General features: G+C 39.9%; 1 protein-coding gene across 4 annotated transcripts in view; it reads left to right on the forward strand.

Annotated features, from left to right (window-relative positions):
* The first annotated feature begins 660 nt into the window (after positions 1–660).
* Positions 661–15,957, forward strand: part of grik2 (glutamate receptor, ionotropic, kainate 2) — a 246,601-nt gene continuing 231,304 nt past the window's right edge. For 2 of the 4 annotated variants that reach the window (XM_018665721.1, XM_018665722.1), the window contains exon 1: positions 3,168–4,082. In XM_018665721.1, coding sequence (XP_018521237.1) covers positions 3,965–4,082 — 118 coding nt within the window. In that variant the 5' untranslated portion in view covers positions 3,168–3,964. Of the gene's footprint in view, positions 779–3,167; positions 4,083–15,957 lie in introns of those variants that run through there. The other 2 variants (XM_051076104.1, XM_051076105.1) reach the window with 2 other exon arrangements.

Here is a 15,957-nt window from a genome sequence, read left to right on the forward strand (position 1 = left end):
ATAGAATTAATCAAAGCTCCATAAACTGTGTTTGAAAGTCTGGGCTTGTCAAAAATGCAAATTAAAGTGTGTCCTATATACATTAACTCAGTCTGAGGAACTGAAATTGCTTGGTTCACTAGTCTCCAGATTATCCACTAAACTCCAAACATCTCCTGCAATTTGTACTTTTAATTTACCCATGACATCCAGTTTCTTCTTTAAACTCGGTTTAAATTGACTTGTCACAAATACAAATTTCACTGCACCTTGCTTACATAAAATATGTAAAGCCAAAGCTGTGGGTGAATGATAGCTGACCATGATAGTGTATGATAAAGGTCACGGTCTTGGGGGGAACATTGATCTTATATACCATATTTGGGTGCATTTATTTAGTGCATTTTTACCAACATACAATATCAGGCTGCTGCTCACCCTGAGCTTCGCCCGAAAGTTTCCACATTTTAATGGTCTGCATTGCAATTGTATACTTTCTCACAGTAGAAACGTCCACAGGCTCATAACTATCCAGCGGCTACGGGGTTATAATGCGCCTCGGTCTGAGCTGACACCGAGTCCAGACTCTGTAGCTGTGAGTCCCCGTGGTCCAGTGTGCCCTCCACCCCACCCACCCAGCAGTGAGTCCTGCCGTCCGACAGGAGGCGTGTCTCCCCTTCGGCCGGAGCGCAGCGCTACCAGATGCAAGTGCGGGGGAAGCGACACGGTTTCTCCATAGAAACAAATCAACTTCTTTGTGCTGCTCTGGTGACTCTTCCCGGCTCCAGCTCTACCTGAGGTACGCCCATTCGTTCAAACTTTGCATTTATTCACATATGTTTGCTGCGCTTTAATTTTTTTCCTCGCGTCACATCTTGTCATGAACAGGTTATATCTTTGGAAATAGGCGCGACCGAAGTAAAAGCTTTTTCATATCGTTTCCAACCTGCAAAACGCGCAGAAAACAGCGCTACGCACCTCTCCGGTCAGGTTTGAAGTTGATCCGTGAGTTCACAGGGGCAAAGCCGCTTTTAACCTGCGCACTCAGGACGCAAAGAACATTTTAGTGTCTCAGAAATAGGCTCTGACTTGTGCTTTAAAAAGCCTTGGAGAGACGTGACCTCCCTTGTCTTTGCTCGACCTCTATGTGGAGGCGCTTGTCGCCTTGTCGGGTTCCTCCTCCTCGGGCTGATGCCTTTTCTGTTGTTGGGGTTGAAAGACATTATGGGAATCATTAAATGCCGACCGCCTTATGAATGATGTGTAGATAATGCCTCTAGTTCACGGCGCTGCATGAGGGCTAGCTGACACGAGCCGCGCATTTAAATTGTATAGTTGACGAGCACATTAGTTTTAAATCAACTTTATCATCACGCAGCTTTGCCTGGTGGAGAGAGAGGCTCCGCTCAGCCTGTTTAAAAGCCCTTTTCAAATGTACAGAGGGGCATTTGTTGAGCCGTAGTTAGACCTGTAAAAAGAGATGAACGTACAAAAATCTAGATGAGTATTGCACTGGTGCCCGCTGTGCTTTTTTCACCTGCCAACCCCGCAGATTCCATAAACACCTTCCCGGCCGTTACGCACTGCTATCAGAGAACGGCGGCTTTGTGTTAGTATTTGTTAAAGGCTGCTTCTTCTCCTTATAACCGGTATGTGAATTAAAATAGTGCACCGAATTAGGCCTGCTCAGACAGAGACAAACACATCTCAGGTGTCTGTTTTGTTTCTCCCATTAGTTACATATTATCTCAGGAAAACTCCTGACAGTCTCTAACATTTGCGGATATTGTGGAAAAAAAATGTAAAAACTGGGAAATCAACTTGTTAGTTCCACTGCATGTTGTGTCAGGTGTGGACTGTACCCACTGCAAATGATGCCCTAATTCCGTAAACATGATAATGAGCACGGCATCTTTGAAATATATATATATATATATATTAGATTTATATGTATTAGATTTAGCTTGTGCATACAACTCACATATTAGTTCATGTCACCTCAACGGAAATATTGGAAATGATGGACAGTCAAGCGGGGCACACATTTAGGTGTTGGTCTCAACAAATGAATGTTAATATGGAAGCAGGCGGTGAAGCTATATTTAACCTTTGGGCATAAACTGTATCATCATATGGATTTGATCCAAACAGAATGCCCCGCTGCTAATTAAACAGGCAACCAACAGAGGAAGCTCGCAAAATAAAACAGGAGCAGATGAGGAGCCACGGAGTAGCTGTCTGTGGTGCTGAAACCTCATCAACACAAACACTTGTCTAAAATATAAACCCCATCTACACAGACTTATTTCAAATAGGTTCTCTGTATAGGGTGTTGAAGCACCCTTAATGGATATTCTGATTTAAAATGCGAAGACTGTTCATGGTGCCTCATTCAAAGACTGATCCACTGATTCTCTGTCCGTGGTTCTGAAAACTCCTCAAGGCAAACGTCAAGTATGGCCTTAATGTCAGACCCTTCACTCCTTTAGAGTGCGTCTTAAATCCAGATAAGATAGTTTATATCACACAACTGATGATATTTCAGGAGGAAAGAATATTTTTGTCATAGCGTGTTTTTTAAAATGACAGTCTGAAGCCAGCTTGGCATTCTTTTTATTCGCTCCATGTTTAAATGATCTTGGCCTCCATGCAATATTCTGGATCCTGTGTAAATTATGAAATTATACGTCAGATCAAACAAGAAGAATTTGTCTGTATGAACATTTACAGCAATGACCTGTGTTTCTATGTCTAGAAATCCGCTAAAACTAAACTAAACTAAATGTGGTTGTAAAACCGCTGTGGAATTTTTGATGTATTTGTGAATAACAGGTTAGAGGCCACAGGGTAGCCTACGGGAAAATACTGAATTGGATATGCACATTAATGGAATTTCCTCGCTCTTAAGACCATGTAAGCACCGTCAGTAATTCAGTGGTCATACAGAGAAGCAGGTACTTTTTGCGAGCACAAGTTAGACGACACGCGTGAAATGAACAATTGATGTTGAGTGTTCTTATCTAACAGGCTGTGGAGCCTCAATCTGAGGAAAAGTAGAGAATAAAAAAGTAACAATTCCAAAGATAGAACATGAGTGCTGAAATACAACGTGAGTGAACAGAGGCTATTCATCATGTTGAGTGTACAGTGACAGGTTCGGTTTACGGAGCCCTCATAGGAGTCCAAGCTTGAGTGACTCCGATCAAAAACAGGCGTTCTTTTCAAATATAGAGATTGGCTTTTATACGGCGGTGCACGACGGCGCTCCGCTGCCAGCAACGGCCATTGAACCTAACCGAACCGAGGAAAAATCTGACGGGAAACCGGAGAGCGGCGGCTGACTGGCCGGGGACACGACATCAGGGGAAGAGAAGGAAGGAAGGAGGAGAGAGGGTAGCGGGAGGAGTGGGGGAGGCATGACAGTTTAGGCAGGCGGTATAGACCAAGGGGCGAAGTGTGGTCAACAGTAGCCGAGAAACATGCCCGATCCACCCTGTGCGCTTTCCCACTACTAGTGTTGGCTCGACGTCAGATGCTGTGCGGCAGTGCAGCAGGAGGAGCTCAGGCTGGCGAGGCTGTTTAGACCGCCGCTTTACTTACTCACACTCTCACTTGGTCACGCTGGATCTTCACAAACCTCCGGTCTTTCCCTCTCACCCCTCTCCAATCTCTGCCTGTGTCTCTCAGTAGATGGATTTCTTCAAGCTGAGCCCTGCCTAACATGGATGCCCCGCCACCTCCACCACCACCACCTCTACCATCATCTTCCTCAGCTGAGTCGGAGGGCTATTTCTTCTTGGCGCAGTGAGCTGGACACGCAGTGCTTTTTGCCAAATGGATGTGGGGAAACCGTTGCCCAGCCCGCCTGTGGTGATCATGCCGTGATCTTGCAGTCGCCTCGCTTCACATTAAAGGAGTGAAAGAAAAAAAAATCTGGGGATATACAGATTCAGGGAATAAAAATCCTGTGCGCCACATAAACACCATGAAGATTGCCTCCCTGCTGATGTTTAGTGCGAGATTCAGGTGCACCTTCAAGCTTCTACTGCTGCTATTACACTGTGGGGGATATTCTCATGGGATGCCACATGTCTTGAGATTTGGTGAGCTACTACTTTTTTTTTTCTGTCGTGTAGCCCTAAAAGTTGAATCGGTGTCTTTTCATTCTCACAAACCATGTTGCTGTCATGCTGTCACTTGTTGGATACTCACTTTTCCTCCCCTTCCTCACTTGGAAAAATAGTTTGAGTTGCTGTTCTGAGAGTTATTCGCAGTGCAACAACTTGTTTCAGGTCCATGAGGGGTAATGTATCAAAAGAGCTGGCACAGACCTGCATTCCATGTAAGCTGCCAAAATTAGAAATATATGAATGATCAATAAATACACGAGTTGGCAATTGTGGCCAGTCTGTAACTTGTTGCTATTTATAAAGTTTCAAATTAGAAATAGTTAAGGTTTGCAGACTTCAATACCACACCCACATGTGTGTTTTCCGCTGGGACTGATATGTGTAGTAGTTCATGTCACACACTGCGTGTGGGTGTTAAAATGTGTGTTTTATGGTGCTAGATGTGGTGATTTCAGATGTGATGTGTATACACACAGACACATACAGACACACACACATACACACACAATGCACACAAATACCAATATAATAGTGGTGTATGCATAGGTGCATGAGAAAAACAGTTAAATGTATTGATTGCAGTAACTTCAGTTATTGTTCAAATTATTATTATATTATTATTAATTTTTTTTGAAGAATAAGATGCAGGATTTTCCACACTATGCCTACATGCCTTATCCATATTTCAGAGATGTGAATATTTTATGTTTCGCTCATGTTTTTCTCCTTAAATTTCTCATTAACTTTAAAAAAAAACAAACATATATCATTACTGTATGGCAATACACTATGTTTGTTCCAACAAATTGCAGCTGCAGTATATGATGCTTACACGGGAATTCCACCCCAAGCCCACATGTTTTTCAAGATGCATAATTTTATCAAATGGAAATATTCAAGATATTCCTATGCATTAGTTTCCACATGACGTAAGACTCAGTTGTTTTGAATAACTCACCATGTTAATGCTGGGGCTAGCGGTTTGCAAGAGGTTAAGGCCACTGACTTGCATCACAGAGCTGAAACAACAGAAAAGGACAGCAGACAGAAGGAAAAACACTGCAGAAACTACTTTATCAAAATAATTACTCATGTATTTTATCCAGAAAATGCACAGTAATGTGGGCAAACACACGCAATTGCAATAATGCACATATGTACAGAAACTCACAGACTGCTACGAAACTATGAACAGCACACAGTTATATTCATATCAACAGACATGTTTTTTGTTGAATAATAATTATAATAAATAATTGTTTTTGTGTGGATTAGAAGAAATAGCACTGGTCCTCAATAATTAAATCCACAATATACAAATTTAATTCATGAATGCAGATTGATGAGGTGCAGATTGATTTTTCTGCTGACAGAGCTGTAGGCTGTGAAAAAGTGTGTGAAAGGAGTGTAAATGGATAAAATCTCTGGCCTGCTGGGTGTCAATAAAGTCATTGTCTCTCTACACTATACGATGACTAGCTCCCAGCTTAGAGTCACTCAGTCCATGTGTATGGGGGAATACAGTGTGCCAAGGGAAACACCCTGTGCTCCATTACATCCCATTATATCACCACAACCTTTACCAGTCCTCAGTTAAAGAGGTCTGTATTTGACGACAGCAGTAGACAGCAAGCTGAAGTTACAGCAGTTACAATCTGAATCTGTCCGTCGGACAGCATGTCTTGTGATTACATTTATTCCTCCTCTTTTCCTTTGCCAAGGTACTTTTATCAGCTACCAGCCACTCTTGTATTGAGAAAAATCTGTCCAGCAGGCATCTGTTTGCTGTGAATGTGTGTGTGAGTGTGTTTTTTTTCTTACATTTTCAACCAGTCACAGAGTGTGACAGATTTCAGTTTGCGTTTGTGAAAACATTCATCAGGTACAAGTCAGTTGCTCAGGAGATAACTGTATTGGTTGAGTTAAACTTCAGTGTAATTTTAGTTATCTAACCTGAGCTGCCCAGAGAGAACCCTGATCAGACTATAAATGAATGTAAATATTAAACGGACTGTCCAACAATTTAGTACTGCACCTTATTAAAGGTGGGGAAACTTTTGAGAGACAGGTTAAACAATGAATGGTCAAAACTGAAGCAGCAGAGGCACAGACATACTGACTTTTATCTACTAGTTTGGGTTAAGCTTCCGAAACACTGGATCTTACACTTCCCATACTTCCCATGATGGAACTCAACAGAGTCTTTTACTAGACTCTCACGCCTCAGTAAATGCCAGTGTCCTTCAAACTCCACACCTCCAGTTTATTACTCTGGCTTTATGTTAAAAGTTTGAATTGTCTCAACTACTCTTCATGCACTGGTGACATTTTCCAAGACTTGATAATGTTCCTCCAGACTCACAGACAAGCAAACTGATGTTCATGTGTAAAATTGACATTCCCTTTTAATGATTTCATTCATTTGTAACAATGACAGTCTTGTTTGTGGAAGGTCAGCAGACTAGGCTAACAAGCCGATACATAGAGTAATATGGCTAATATGCACTGTTTAAGTGAATACTACTTGATTTTGTTTAGCAATCAATAATGCTTTAAATCCCCACATTTAATCTCATCGAGAGTGAGCTGGGAGGAATGTGGGACAGTATATGTGTGCTATATCAAGGTGTGTATATTTAAAAAGGGGCAAGGGACTCACAGTATTAGTACGCCTTACACCTTGACTTGTCCACTGTCAAAACTGTGCGACTGTAACTCCACCAGTTGAATTTTGACCTCACAAATGGGATTTCCTCTGCTTCTGGAGCAGCTTTTATTATAGCTGAGAAAAGAACTTGCTATTAATGCAGTAATCCCAACACTGAATTTGTGGATGTGTTCTGACCATTCCTTTATAGTAGCCATTCTTCAAAACAGATGGAATGAGTTCTTAAAATGCCATTGGAAACCGTATACGTGATATCCCATGGCCCATCCAAGACACAGTTTGATACAGATCAGCTGTGAACAATGATAGACTGAACCATATTAACATGTGGTCTGCCAGGTCTGCAAGTATGACACTAACCTGCTGGGTCTGCTGAAATGTCCTGGAGCTTGGAGTTGTATTGTAGACAGGTGAGGTCAGGAAATTGGATTACTTGTGTGGAGGAGAAGTCGCATTCAGGGTCACTTCACAGAAATATAGCAGAATGTATTTCACAAATTCACTGCAGGAGCTTTGATGGAAAGTAAGCAGTTCTCTCCTTTAGAATAGCCACATCAACAAAAAGGTTTAGGTCAAGGAAGTGTTCCAACTTAGAGACTGTATGGAAATTCATGGATTACATACAGAATTTTTCATCACAGAAACAGAGCCATGGACACCCACAAGGTTTCTCATGTCCAAAAGAAGCAATTTTTAAGAGTATGTGCGTATCTAAAAATGCATGAATTTATACTGGCACTTTATTTTCCTGTGATCTCTGCAGAGTGGAGATTGAATTAGGTGCGTTGGCGATGGTTGCCGTGGTTGGCATTAGTATGAAGGTCACTGTCTAATGGGGCAGACAAGCTAAATGTTGCAGGTCAAAGCTAGAAAAACTCCCTCTTTAGAAAATAACTTGCTCTCTGAGAAGCCTGCCTGTCAATAACTGAACAGAAAAGTTGACATTATCCTCTAGGCTTCAGCCCCCGCCTCACTGATGACTTGTAAATAAGGAGATTTGCAGAGAAGTGTGAGCTGCTTGGAAACAATATGTGGCTAAGTGGATCATCACGCAATAGAGAGTATTAGGTATGAAATGGGAGGTGATAATCACAGCATCCTTCAATGAACAAGCTAATTTCCCTGATAATCTTTTTATTTGTTTTCCAGTTTATCAGTGTAGCTGTAGGTGGAGTTTTCAGAGGAGACAGCCTGGAGATGTGTCTGATTATAATGAACATAGATGTAAATACCAAAAGGACAAATGTGTATTAATCCATGTTTGAAAATAGTCCTCAACAAATAAACTATTTCCTCCTGTTGGAAGGATGTTCGCTAAAAACTAGTGTCTGGCTGTTCTAGGGAATTACTGAGCTGTTTTTAAAAATGAAACTATAAACCCACATTTAAAGATTTAAGTGACTCCTCAGTAGGAACCAATGGGTTTGGGACTCACAACAGACAGCTGAGAACAACAGACAGGGTAAGGAAGTAAGTAAGTGTTGAGAGACTGATTTATACATTGTTTGTGTTTGTGCGTCTTTTCGAGGTATTCTAAAAAAAATCCAGGATAAGGCCAAGCTTTCAGTGAAACTGGAACTGTACCAGAAAATACAGTCATCAAAGCCAAATGGAAACATGGTGTAGTAAGTATAAAAAACATGTTAACTTAAACAAACTTACTTTATATTTTTTCTTCTTCAGAGTATGGAAGCCTATATCTTATATTAACAAACTAATAATTAGAATTGATAGAACCATTGTAACTGTAACCGTCCCCTGCTAGGTTTGAGAAAACTTTGCTGGTTTGTTTTATGGCCCAGTACAGGAAGAGGGCACTGTGCTGCCAGTGCATATAAAGCTAAAGCTATCAGAGAGTCTGGCAGTGACAGATGGTAGAAGGAGAGAATGGCTGATGTAAAAATCACTTCCAACATGTTTATCCACTTCAGTATAAACAAAGAGGCTAAGGAGGAGAGAGAGGGGTTTGAGAAGCAACATGTTATGCATACCCAACACCCTTCACTCAGAGAACACATGCAGGAGCCCATAGGCAAGGCATGAATATCAGAGTCTTTATGCAAACCATGTGTGGCCAGAAATAGCATTGCAGTAGCAACTGAAAAAGTAGTAGACGGTCCAGATGTCTGATCCTGAGGGTGGAGTTGGATAATCAGTGAGGAATAAAAGCTTATTTTTTCAGTTTATTCACTACAGACCCAACTGTACATTTGTCAAAAGTCTGACTTCTGATCTTCTGCTCAGAGCCAAAACAAAATGCAGTGCAAGACAAAACTGCCCTCCCTTTCAGTGATACAGAATGCAGAGTATTACTGGGTGACATCTCCCTTTTTCCCTCACTCCTTGGGCTGGGTGAGTCTATGATGCATCTGTTCAATGCATCTGTTATAATGCATCATTCTCATGATCACATGTGTATGCAGTGTAGCTCTGATGCTGTTGATAATGATTTTATGAACTCAAAATCAAGTGTACAGGGGGTGTAGAGATTTGTTTTAAAATTGGTAGCAACAGTTTTCTATGACATCCAAGATGCACTGCGTTCCATCCAACAGAACTCCACTGGAATGTAGTAGAATTGGAATTTCACAATACAAATGTGCAGCTGACAAGTCTACAGAAATTCCATGATGCAGTCATGTCAACATGCACCAGAATCTCAAAGGAATGTTTTAAACATTTTGTGGAATCCATGACATGAAGAGTTGAGACTGCTCTGAGAACAAAGGCAGCCCATCCTTATTACTGTGATGTTCCTGAAAAATGCACTCTGAGGGTACACAAATCTGCCACTTCTTTATCAGTTACTGTTGTGGAGTTAAACTACTGTGATCATTTGAGATTCTTAAAAATACTGTAAGGGATGGTTCTTTCAGATCACTCACACTGACAACAGAAGGGACTCTTCATGAGCAAATACCTCCCTATAAAGTCTACATGAGGTACATGAGAGACATTCATTCTATCTTTCATATTTTCAAAATGTAATGCAGTACATTTTACGGACTTATAGTACAATTATAATTAATTCTAAATAATTTGAAATTATGAAGTGTTGCTGTATAGTGCACACACAGGGAGAACCGTCCCCAACAAGAGGATATAAGTGACAATAATTGTCATGTTATTTGAACTCCCTCCTTTGCTGGATTGCCCATTATGTTTACTGCTTGTGTTGTCACACTTCCTAAGTTTGTGACACCACATGGGAGGTAACAGTGGCTGCAAAACACTCCTTCATGTATTTTCATAGCAGCTGTTCCATGATTTGAACAGCTTTTTGCAGTTCACAGACCTTGTTTACACAAAATCTAGTATAACATGAATGCAATAGTACTTGAACAATGAACAGCAAACTGGCCCACGGTAATTATCTAATGCTGAAAATAGGCACTCTTCAGGCAGTGGATAAATGGAAACAAAATGTAAGCATTCAGGTCCCACTGCAATGTGTGTGTGATGTTGTGCTGAGTTTAAAATGTTTTGGATTCATTTGTTGGAAACTGTGCCTCCCCTGTGGGTGTGTATTGAAGAACAGTGTTTCCAGTCAACTGAAGCTATATTATGCCCGCTTGTGAAGAAAGAGATGAAATCTTGAACGCAATCCACAATCACAATGGCAGAAGTAATGATAATAATAATTAAAAAAACAAGAAAATAAGGTCTAGGTTGGAAATGAAACAGATTATGGATTATGCACTCCAGTCAGAAAATCTTATATCAAAAGAGACTGCCTCATTTATGTACAGTATTTGGTAGAAAAGGCTCTGTGATTGAGCATGATTATAATATGAATCCAAGCAGCATGTGAAAGATTCAACAGGGACTGTGATAAAAAAAAAAAAAAAACCCTGAGGGGTACAAAACAGAACCCAGCAGAGCACTGAAAAAACACAATTCACAAGGCAGTTGATGCCATTGCATTCATGCTTAGAGAATTAGTGAAACATTTGGGGAGATATGCTTATTTGCTTTCTTTTGGAAAGTAAGATGCAGAAGATTGATGTCAATCTTTTGTTTGTGCATAAAGTACTGATTCCTCACAAGGCTGTTGTCAAAATATCTTGTATAAAGTAATGAACTTGTGGACTTTTATTTGTTGAATAATAGGGCAGTATGTTAAAAGTTGTAGCTACTTGTACTAATGACTAAGACTATGCTGTGATAAAAATAAAACTCAACTTCGCTGAACAGACCAAACCATACTGTCATTTTTCAGCCGTCAGTGGCTCCATATTATTTTATTTTCCCCACGTTCTCTTCTCAAAGTAGACTTGTATAAAATAATTCAGCCTTTCTCCTTTCTGTCAGTACAGTCATCTTGTTTGAGTAAACTGTTATTATTATGCTAGATACAGTCATTGAGTGCAGGTTTTGGTTTTTATCTCAGCACGAGCAACTTAATAGCAAATCAAAGACTCCTGAAGCTGCACACAGTCACTGCACCCAGATGTTGTTGACCAAAAAATAGTTCACATAACTCCTGCTAACATTTGTTAATACTTTTCTGTTATCTTTTCTGTTCTGGTTAAACCAAATAGATACAATTTTAAGGTGCTTTTTAACATGTAAGCTCTGCTGCCAGTCTTCATGGCATGCTAGACTCACTACATCCTAAACCCCCTTTGCCCAAATGTCAAAATCTTCCTATTACACACAATGTAGAACAGATAGAGGCTGGGATTGTGAATGGAACAAATATCAGCAACATGAATAATCATACAGTAGGATTATGAGCCTTTACATTCGAAAGCACTCCTCATTGTCTTTGTTCATGTTCTTACAATCTCCAATCATATTGAAACTACTCTAGCACTTTGCCTGAACATGATGCTTCATTCACTATATACTCAATAGAACAGAGTAGGATCCTCATGCTCAAATGGCTGATTTGCCTGTAATTTGTTTACCAGTTCTACATCTGCTACTTGAATTAGTAAGCAGAATTAGAAGTGTTAGAAGTCAAGGTTATCCAAACTAGAATTAAAGCTGTCATTTCAATTAGAGGCATGCTGGTTGAACTACATTTGACCTCAATTTGAGAAAACGTATCTGCTTTGATGAAACCATGTTAAGGAGGATGTTTTTTAAAGGAAGATACCTTTAAAAGAGGAAATTGGTTTTTATATGGAGAGCAGGCATTTGATGATGCCTGAGTTATTACTGTAAGACAAGGACACACTGTAATCCAAAATCCATTTTATGCATAAAAACCACACACACACACACACACACACACACACACACACACACACACACACACACATATACTTCCTTGTTTAGTTTTTAGCAACTTCAAAACCCAAAATATACCTGAATCATTTATGACCATTCTTTTCATTAGTATGCAACAGATATGGAGATCTAACAAAAATCTGCTCTCACTTTCCAGCATATGAGAGAATGTGCACCTATACCAAACCAATAATACAGAGCACAGAGCCTATATATATAGATATATATTTAGACTGATATTCATTGCTGTTCTCCTTCCCAAGTGCCTTTGTGTTCATTATGCCGCTCTGCACTGTAAATGTAGTTTATATACTCTGTCATCAGCACTTCTTTCATCAGTAAGTGCTCTGCAAGAGAGTCTTTCACTCAGAAATAGTATATAACAATTTATTGTAAAACATGTTTATGCATTTCTCTGTAACTCAATTAACAGTGGCCGGTGTCTGTAAAAGCAAAGGCTGCTTTATGACACTGAGATGAGGGCATCAATACAACCTTTATCTTATGCCAAGCATTCAGCTAACACTTTGGATATCATGCTGCAGTGATAGCAGGGTGATAAAGTTAGACTCAGCTCCAAAAGCATTAAGGATTCATCTGAATAAACAAATAAAATATAATAACCCACCACCAAAGCCAAAGACACACATGGATTTTACATGCAAGCAAGAATATACTATATAAACTGCTGCTCTGGGACACATTTAGATATGTCTCAAATAAGAAATTAGTGGCAGTGGCATGTGATTGTAACATTGCCATTTGAAAAAATACAGGCAGTGTGAAAGAATCAATTACACTGTGTCCCTCTTCAAGTTATACAGGAGTGCCCTTGGGCAAAGCTCCTCAGCTGCTCTAGCAGAGCTGCAGAAGCAAACCCTTGAAGACTGTGGTTGCACTGTTTAAATCCCGATGTGAAGGTGTGTGACTGTATAACATTAAAATAGTAGTAAATGCCACTGCTGGTTTCCTGTAGATAAATGTAACAAACTAGACCTGAAGAAAAAGCCATGGTTTATTAAAATTTGGGTTTACCATAGCTCTGGCCATTGGTTTGAATGGTTATAATAACACTGTATAATATTGCTGGTACACGGAACTCAGTGACATTGTTTAATAGAGATCAGGTCCAGAAAGATGAGGAGTCAGATGATCAGACAGCTGGGGAGCCAGCAGTTTGGCCAAATTATTTAAAAATTTGGAGATAAACCTGAAAGTGAGTGTACCTAGTGTACTGACTGCACAAGAGAACTGTGAGTCTGCAGACTTACAACATGTGCAGAAAGTTAAAACAGAACAAACTGTTGTTTACAAAGGACAAGGCCTTGTTCTTAACCTGCCTGACACTATGATTGCTTATGTTTTTTGACCCATGGAGTTAATTTCAAAAATGTTAATCCAACAACTGTAACAATCATAATTTGACCATGATCTGAGATATTTTGTGCGCAATGCTGACAATTTGTCCTGCCACTTGATGGAGTGGAACTAATGGAGTGTCCAAAATGGAAATGGTTCATTCTGTAAATGTGAAGAATGAAGTTCATGATCTTCTGCCCATTAGTTTCTTGTGCAAATTCTGGCCTGATGGGGACATTGGAACAATCTGGACACCATAAATGTCTAACCTCATGAAAAGTGATCAGTAGCTGCAGGCCTATCTTGCTTTGGAACACAGTATTGGACTGATAAACAGAAATGAAAAAACAAAACATTTCTAGTATTCAATTAAGTTTAAGCAGAAATGTTCGCTTGATGGTGGTGCTAGATAAAAATTTAGAGAGCCTCCAAATCATTAGTAATCATTCTCTGCGGACCATAAACATCCACATTACATTACATGTCAATCTGACCAGTAGCGCATAAGAAAATTATGCTGAAATTTGACCACTTGACTAAGATTATGGACATCTCTAGACCAACAGTTCAGCTTGTTTTCGTGGTGAGTAGAAATTACATAAATGTTAATGCCACTGAAAAAACCCTGAGTGCATAGTCCTTATTATACAGTTGTTGGGAACCTGTTTCCAGCCAGTAGGCATGTTTGCTGAGACAGAATGAACTTCAGCTGCTTCACAGAATGGTAACACTCATTGTATCATCCTTCACTGTGGGTAACTCAAGCATATAATGTGTCAGTGACTCTTTTTATGCCCTTTGCAGCAGAGCACACACTGTACTATGGCAGCACTTCCCTTCACTTCTTCTTTCAGTTTAAGATAATTTTCTGTAGTATTTTCTGAGTGTAGAGTTCCTGTTCCAAAACAACAAATCAGTGAGTGTGTAACACAAATGTTTTATTGATTTAAATGTAGCTAGTTGTTGTGCTAATTTGCACATTGCAAAATTAATTTTGGAATTATTTGCCATCAAAGTGCATCATTGACCTTGCAAATAACATTCCATTTACTGGTGTATTTATGAATTGTAAACGATATCACATGGTCTTCATCAACAGACAAACAAACAGCTACACTTTTGTCTGACACAGGATGAATAATGAATGTTAAAGTTTGTGGGAATTAAACTTGAGCCTTACAATGATTTCCTGAATACATAGTTCTTATTAGATGATTAAAAACTGTAGTTATTCACATGGATCACATGGTTATCATTAAATGAAATTTGTAGTTGTCATGCAAATGTGGGTGAACTTTTCATTACTCAAGGTTTGGAGGTAAATAGACATGTTCTTTGGAATGACTCACCACACTGGTCTAGTAGTTGTTCTTGTTGCTTAATTTCCTCTCTGCCATGTTCTCCCAATGTCTGCTCATATCTGTGCTATTCTCCTTGCTATTTTTACAAAGCATGAAAGAATGAAATATTTTTCTTAAATGACTTTATTTGCCTTAGTGCTGCCAGTCTGTATTATCAGCTTTCTCAAATTGAGTTTAGCAGTGGTGGCTTTGTGAGCATTACACTGTGTCTTGGCCTGCAGCCAACACACTACTGGTAAATATATTTAAATCAGTGCAAAGCTGCTTAAAATATTCATATTTCACTCATAGCTGGTTTATAGAAATTTGAACCTGTCTCAAGCTGGCAAAATCAGTTACATGGATAAAATATATATATCATTTCACATTTGCGGGGAACAAAGAGAGCGGGAGCTGGTGAGCGGTGGCGAGGCATTAAGCCCCCATGCACAGCGTGTGTTTTTTCTGATATGACTGGCTATAGTTGCTGTGTCTCTCCCGGCTGATAGAAGCAGGAGGATGCATGCTATGTTCCTCTTAGGCTCATGATATACACATGAAGACAGTTAATATGCCTCATGAAATGATTATTCTAAAAGCTGCTTGTCTGCATCCTTCCCTCAGCTTGAAACCAGCCTCTGTCTGCTGTTGGTTTTACCAAATAAAGCAGGTTTGTGGATATAATTAGCTGAGTCTTAGATGCTGACTGGAGCAGAGCTGGAGGTGACTTGTGACTTGTGCTATGTAGACTAACATTGATGGAGACACTCTGTTCTGGCTGAGCTGGAGCACACAAAAGGACAAAAGTGACCAGATCCATTCCATGTATCGCTGTGGCAGTAATACAAGCCAGGACTTCTCATCCTCTACTCTGAATATTGTGTCCTTCTGGTTTGTCCTATACTGTGTACTTAGAGCTGCATCCTGGTGCCACGGTGACTCTGTGACTTGAGAGCCATGGCTGAAATTACATTTCTGCTCTGTTTTGTTTTGCCTCATTCAGAGTCACCTCTGCAAATCCTGATCCTGATTCTTATGACTGTTCTTAATTTACACAAGAGCTAAGCTTTAAGAGCATCTGAGGGCATTATAAAAGTCTTTCCATGTGTGTCTACACAGGGGATGTTCAGGCACAGCATTAAGCCAACCTGCGTTCAGAGCCCAATGAACAATCATTGCAATTTACGTAAAATAGACTTGAAGCATAACAGTACGCTTGGGACTGTGCTGATGAGTGTACAGTGTA

The sequence above is a fragment of the Lates calcarifer genome, linkage group LG15 (assembly GCF_001640805.2).
Source record: "Lates calcarifer isolate ASB-BC8 linkage group LG15, TLL_Latcal_v3, whole genome shotgun sequence".
In the NCBI taxonomy this organism is placed as follows: domain Eukaryota; kingdom Metazoa; phylum Chordata; class Actinopteri; family Centropomidae; genus Lates; species Lates calcarifer.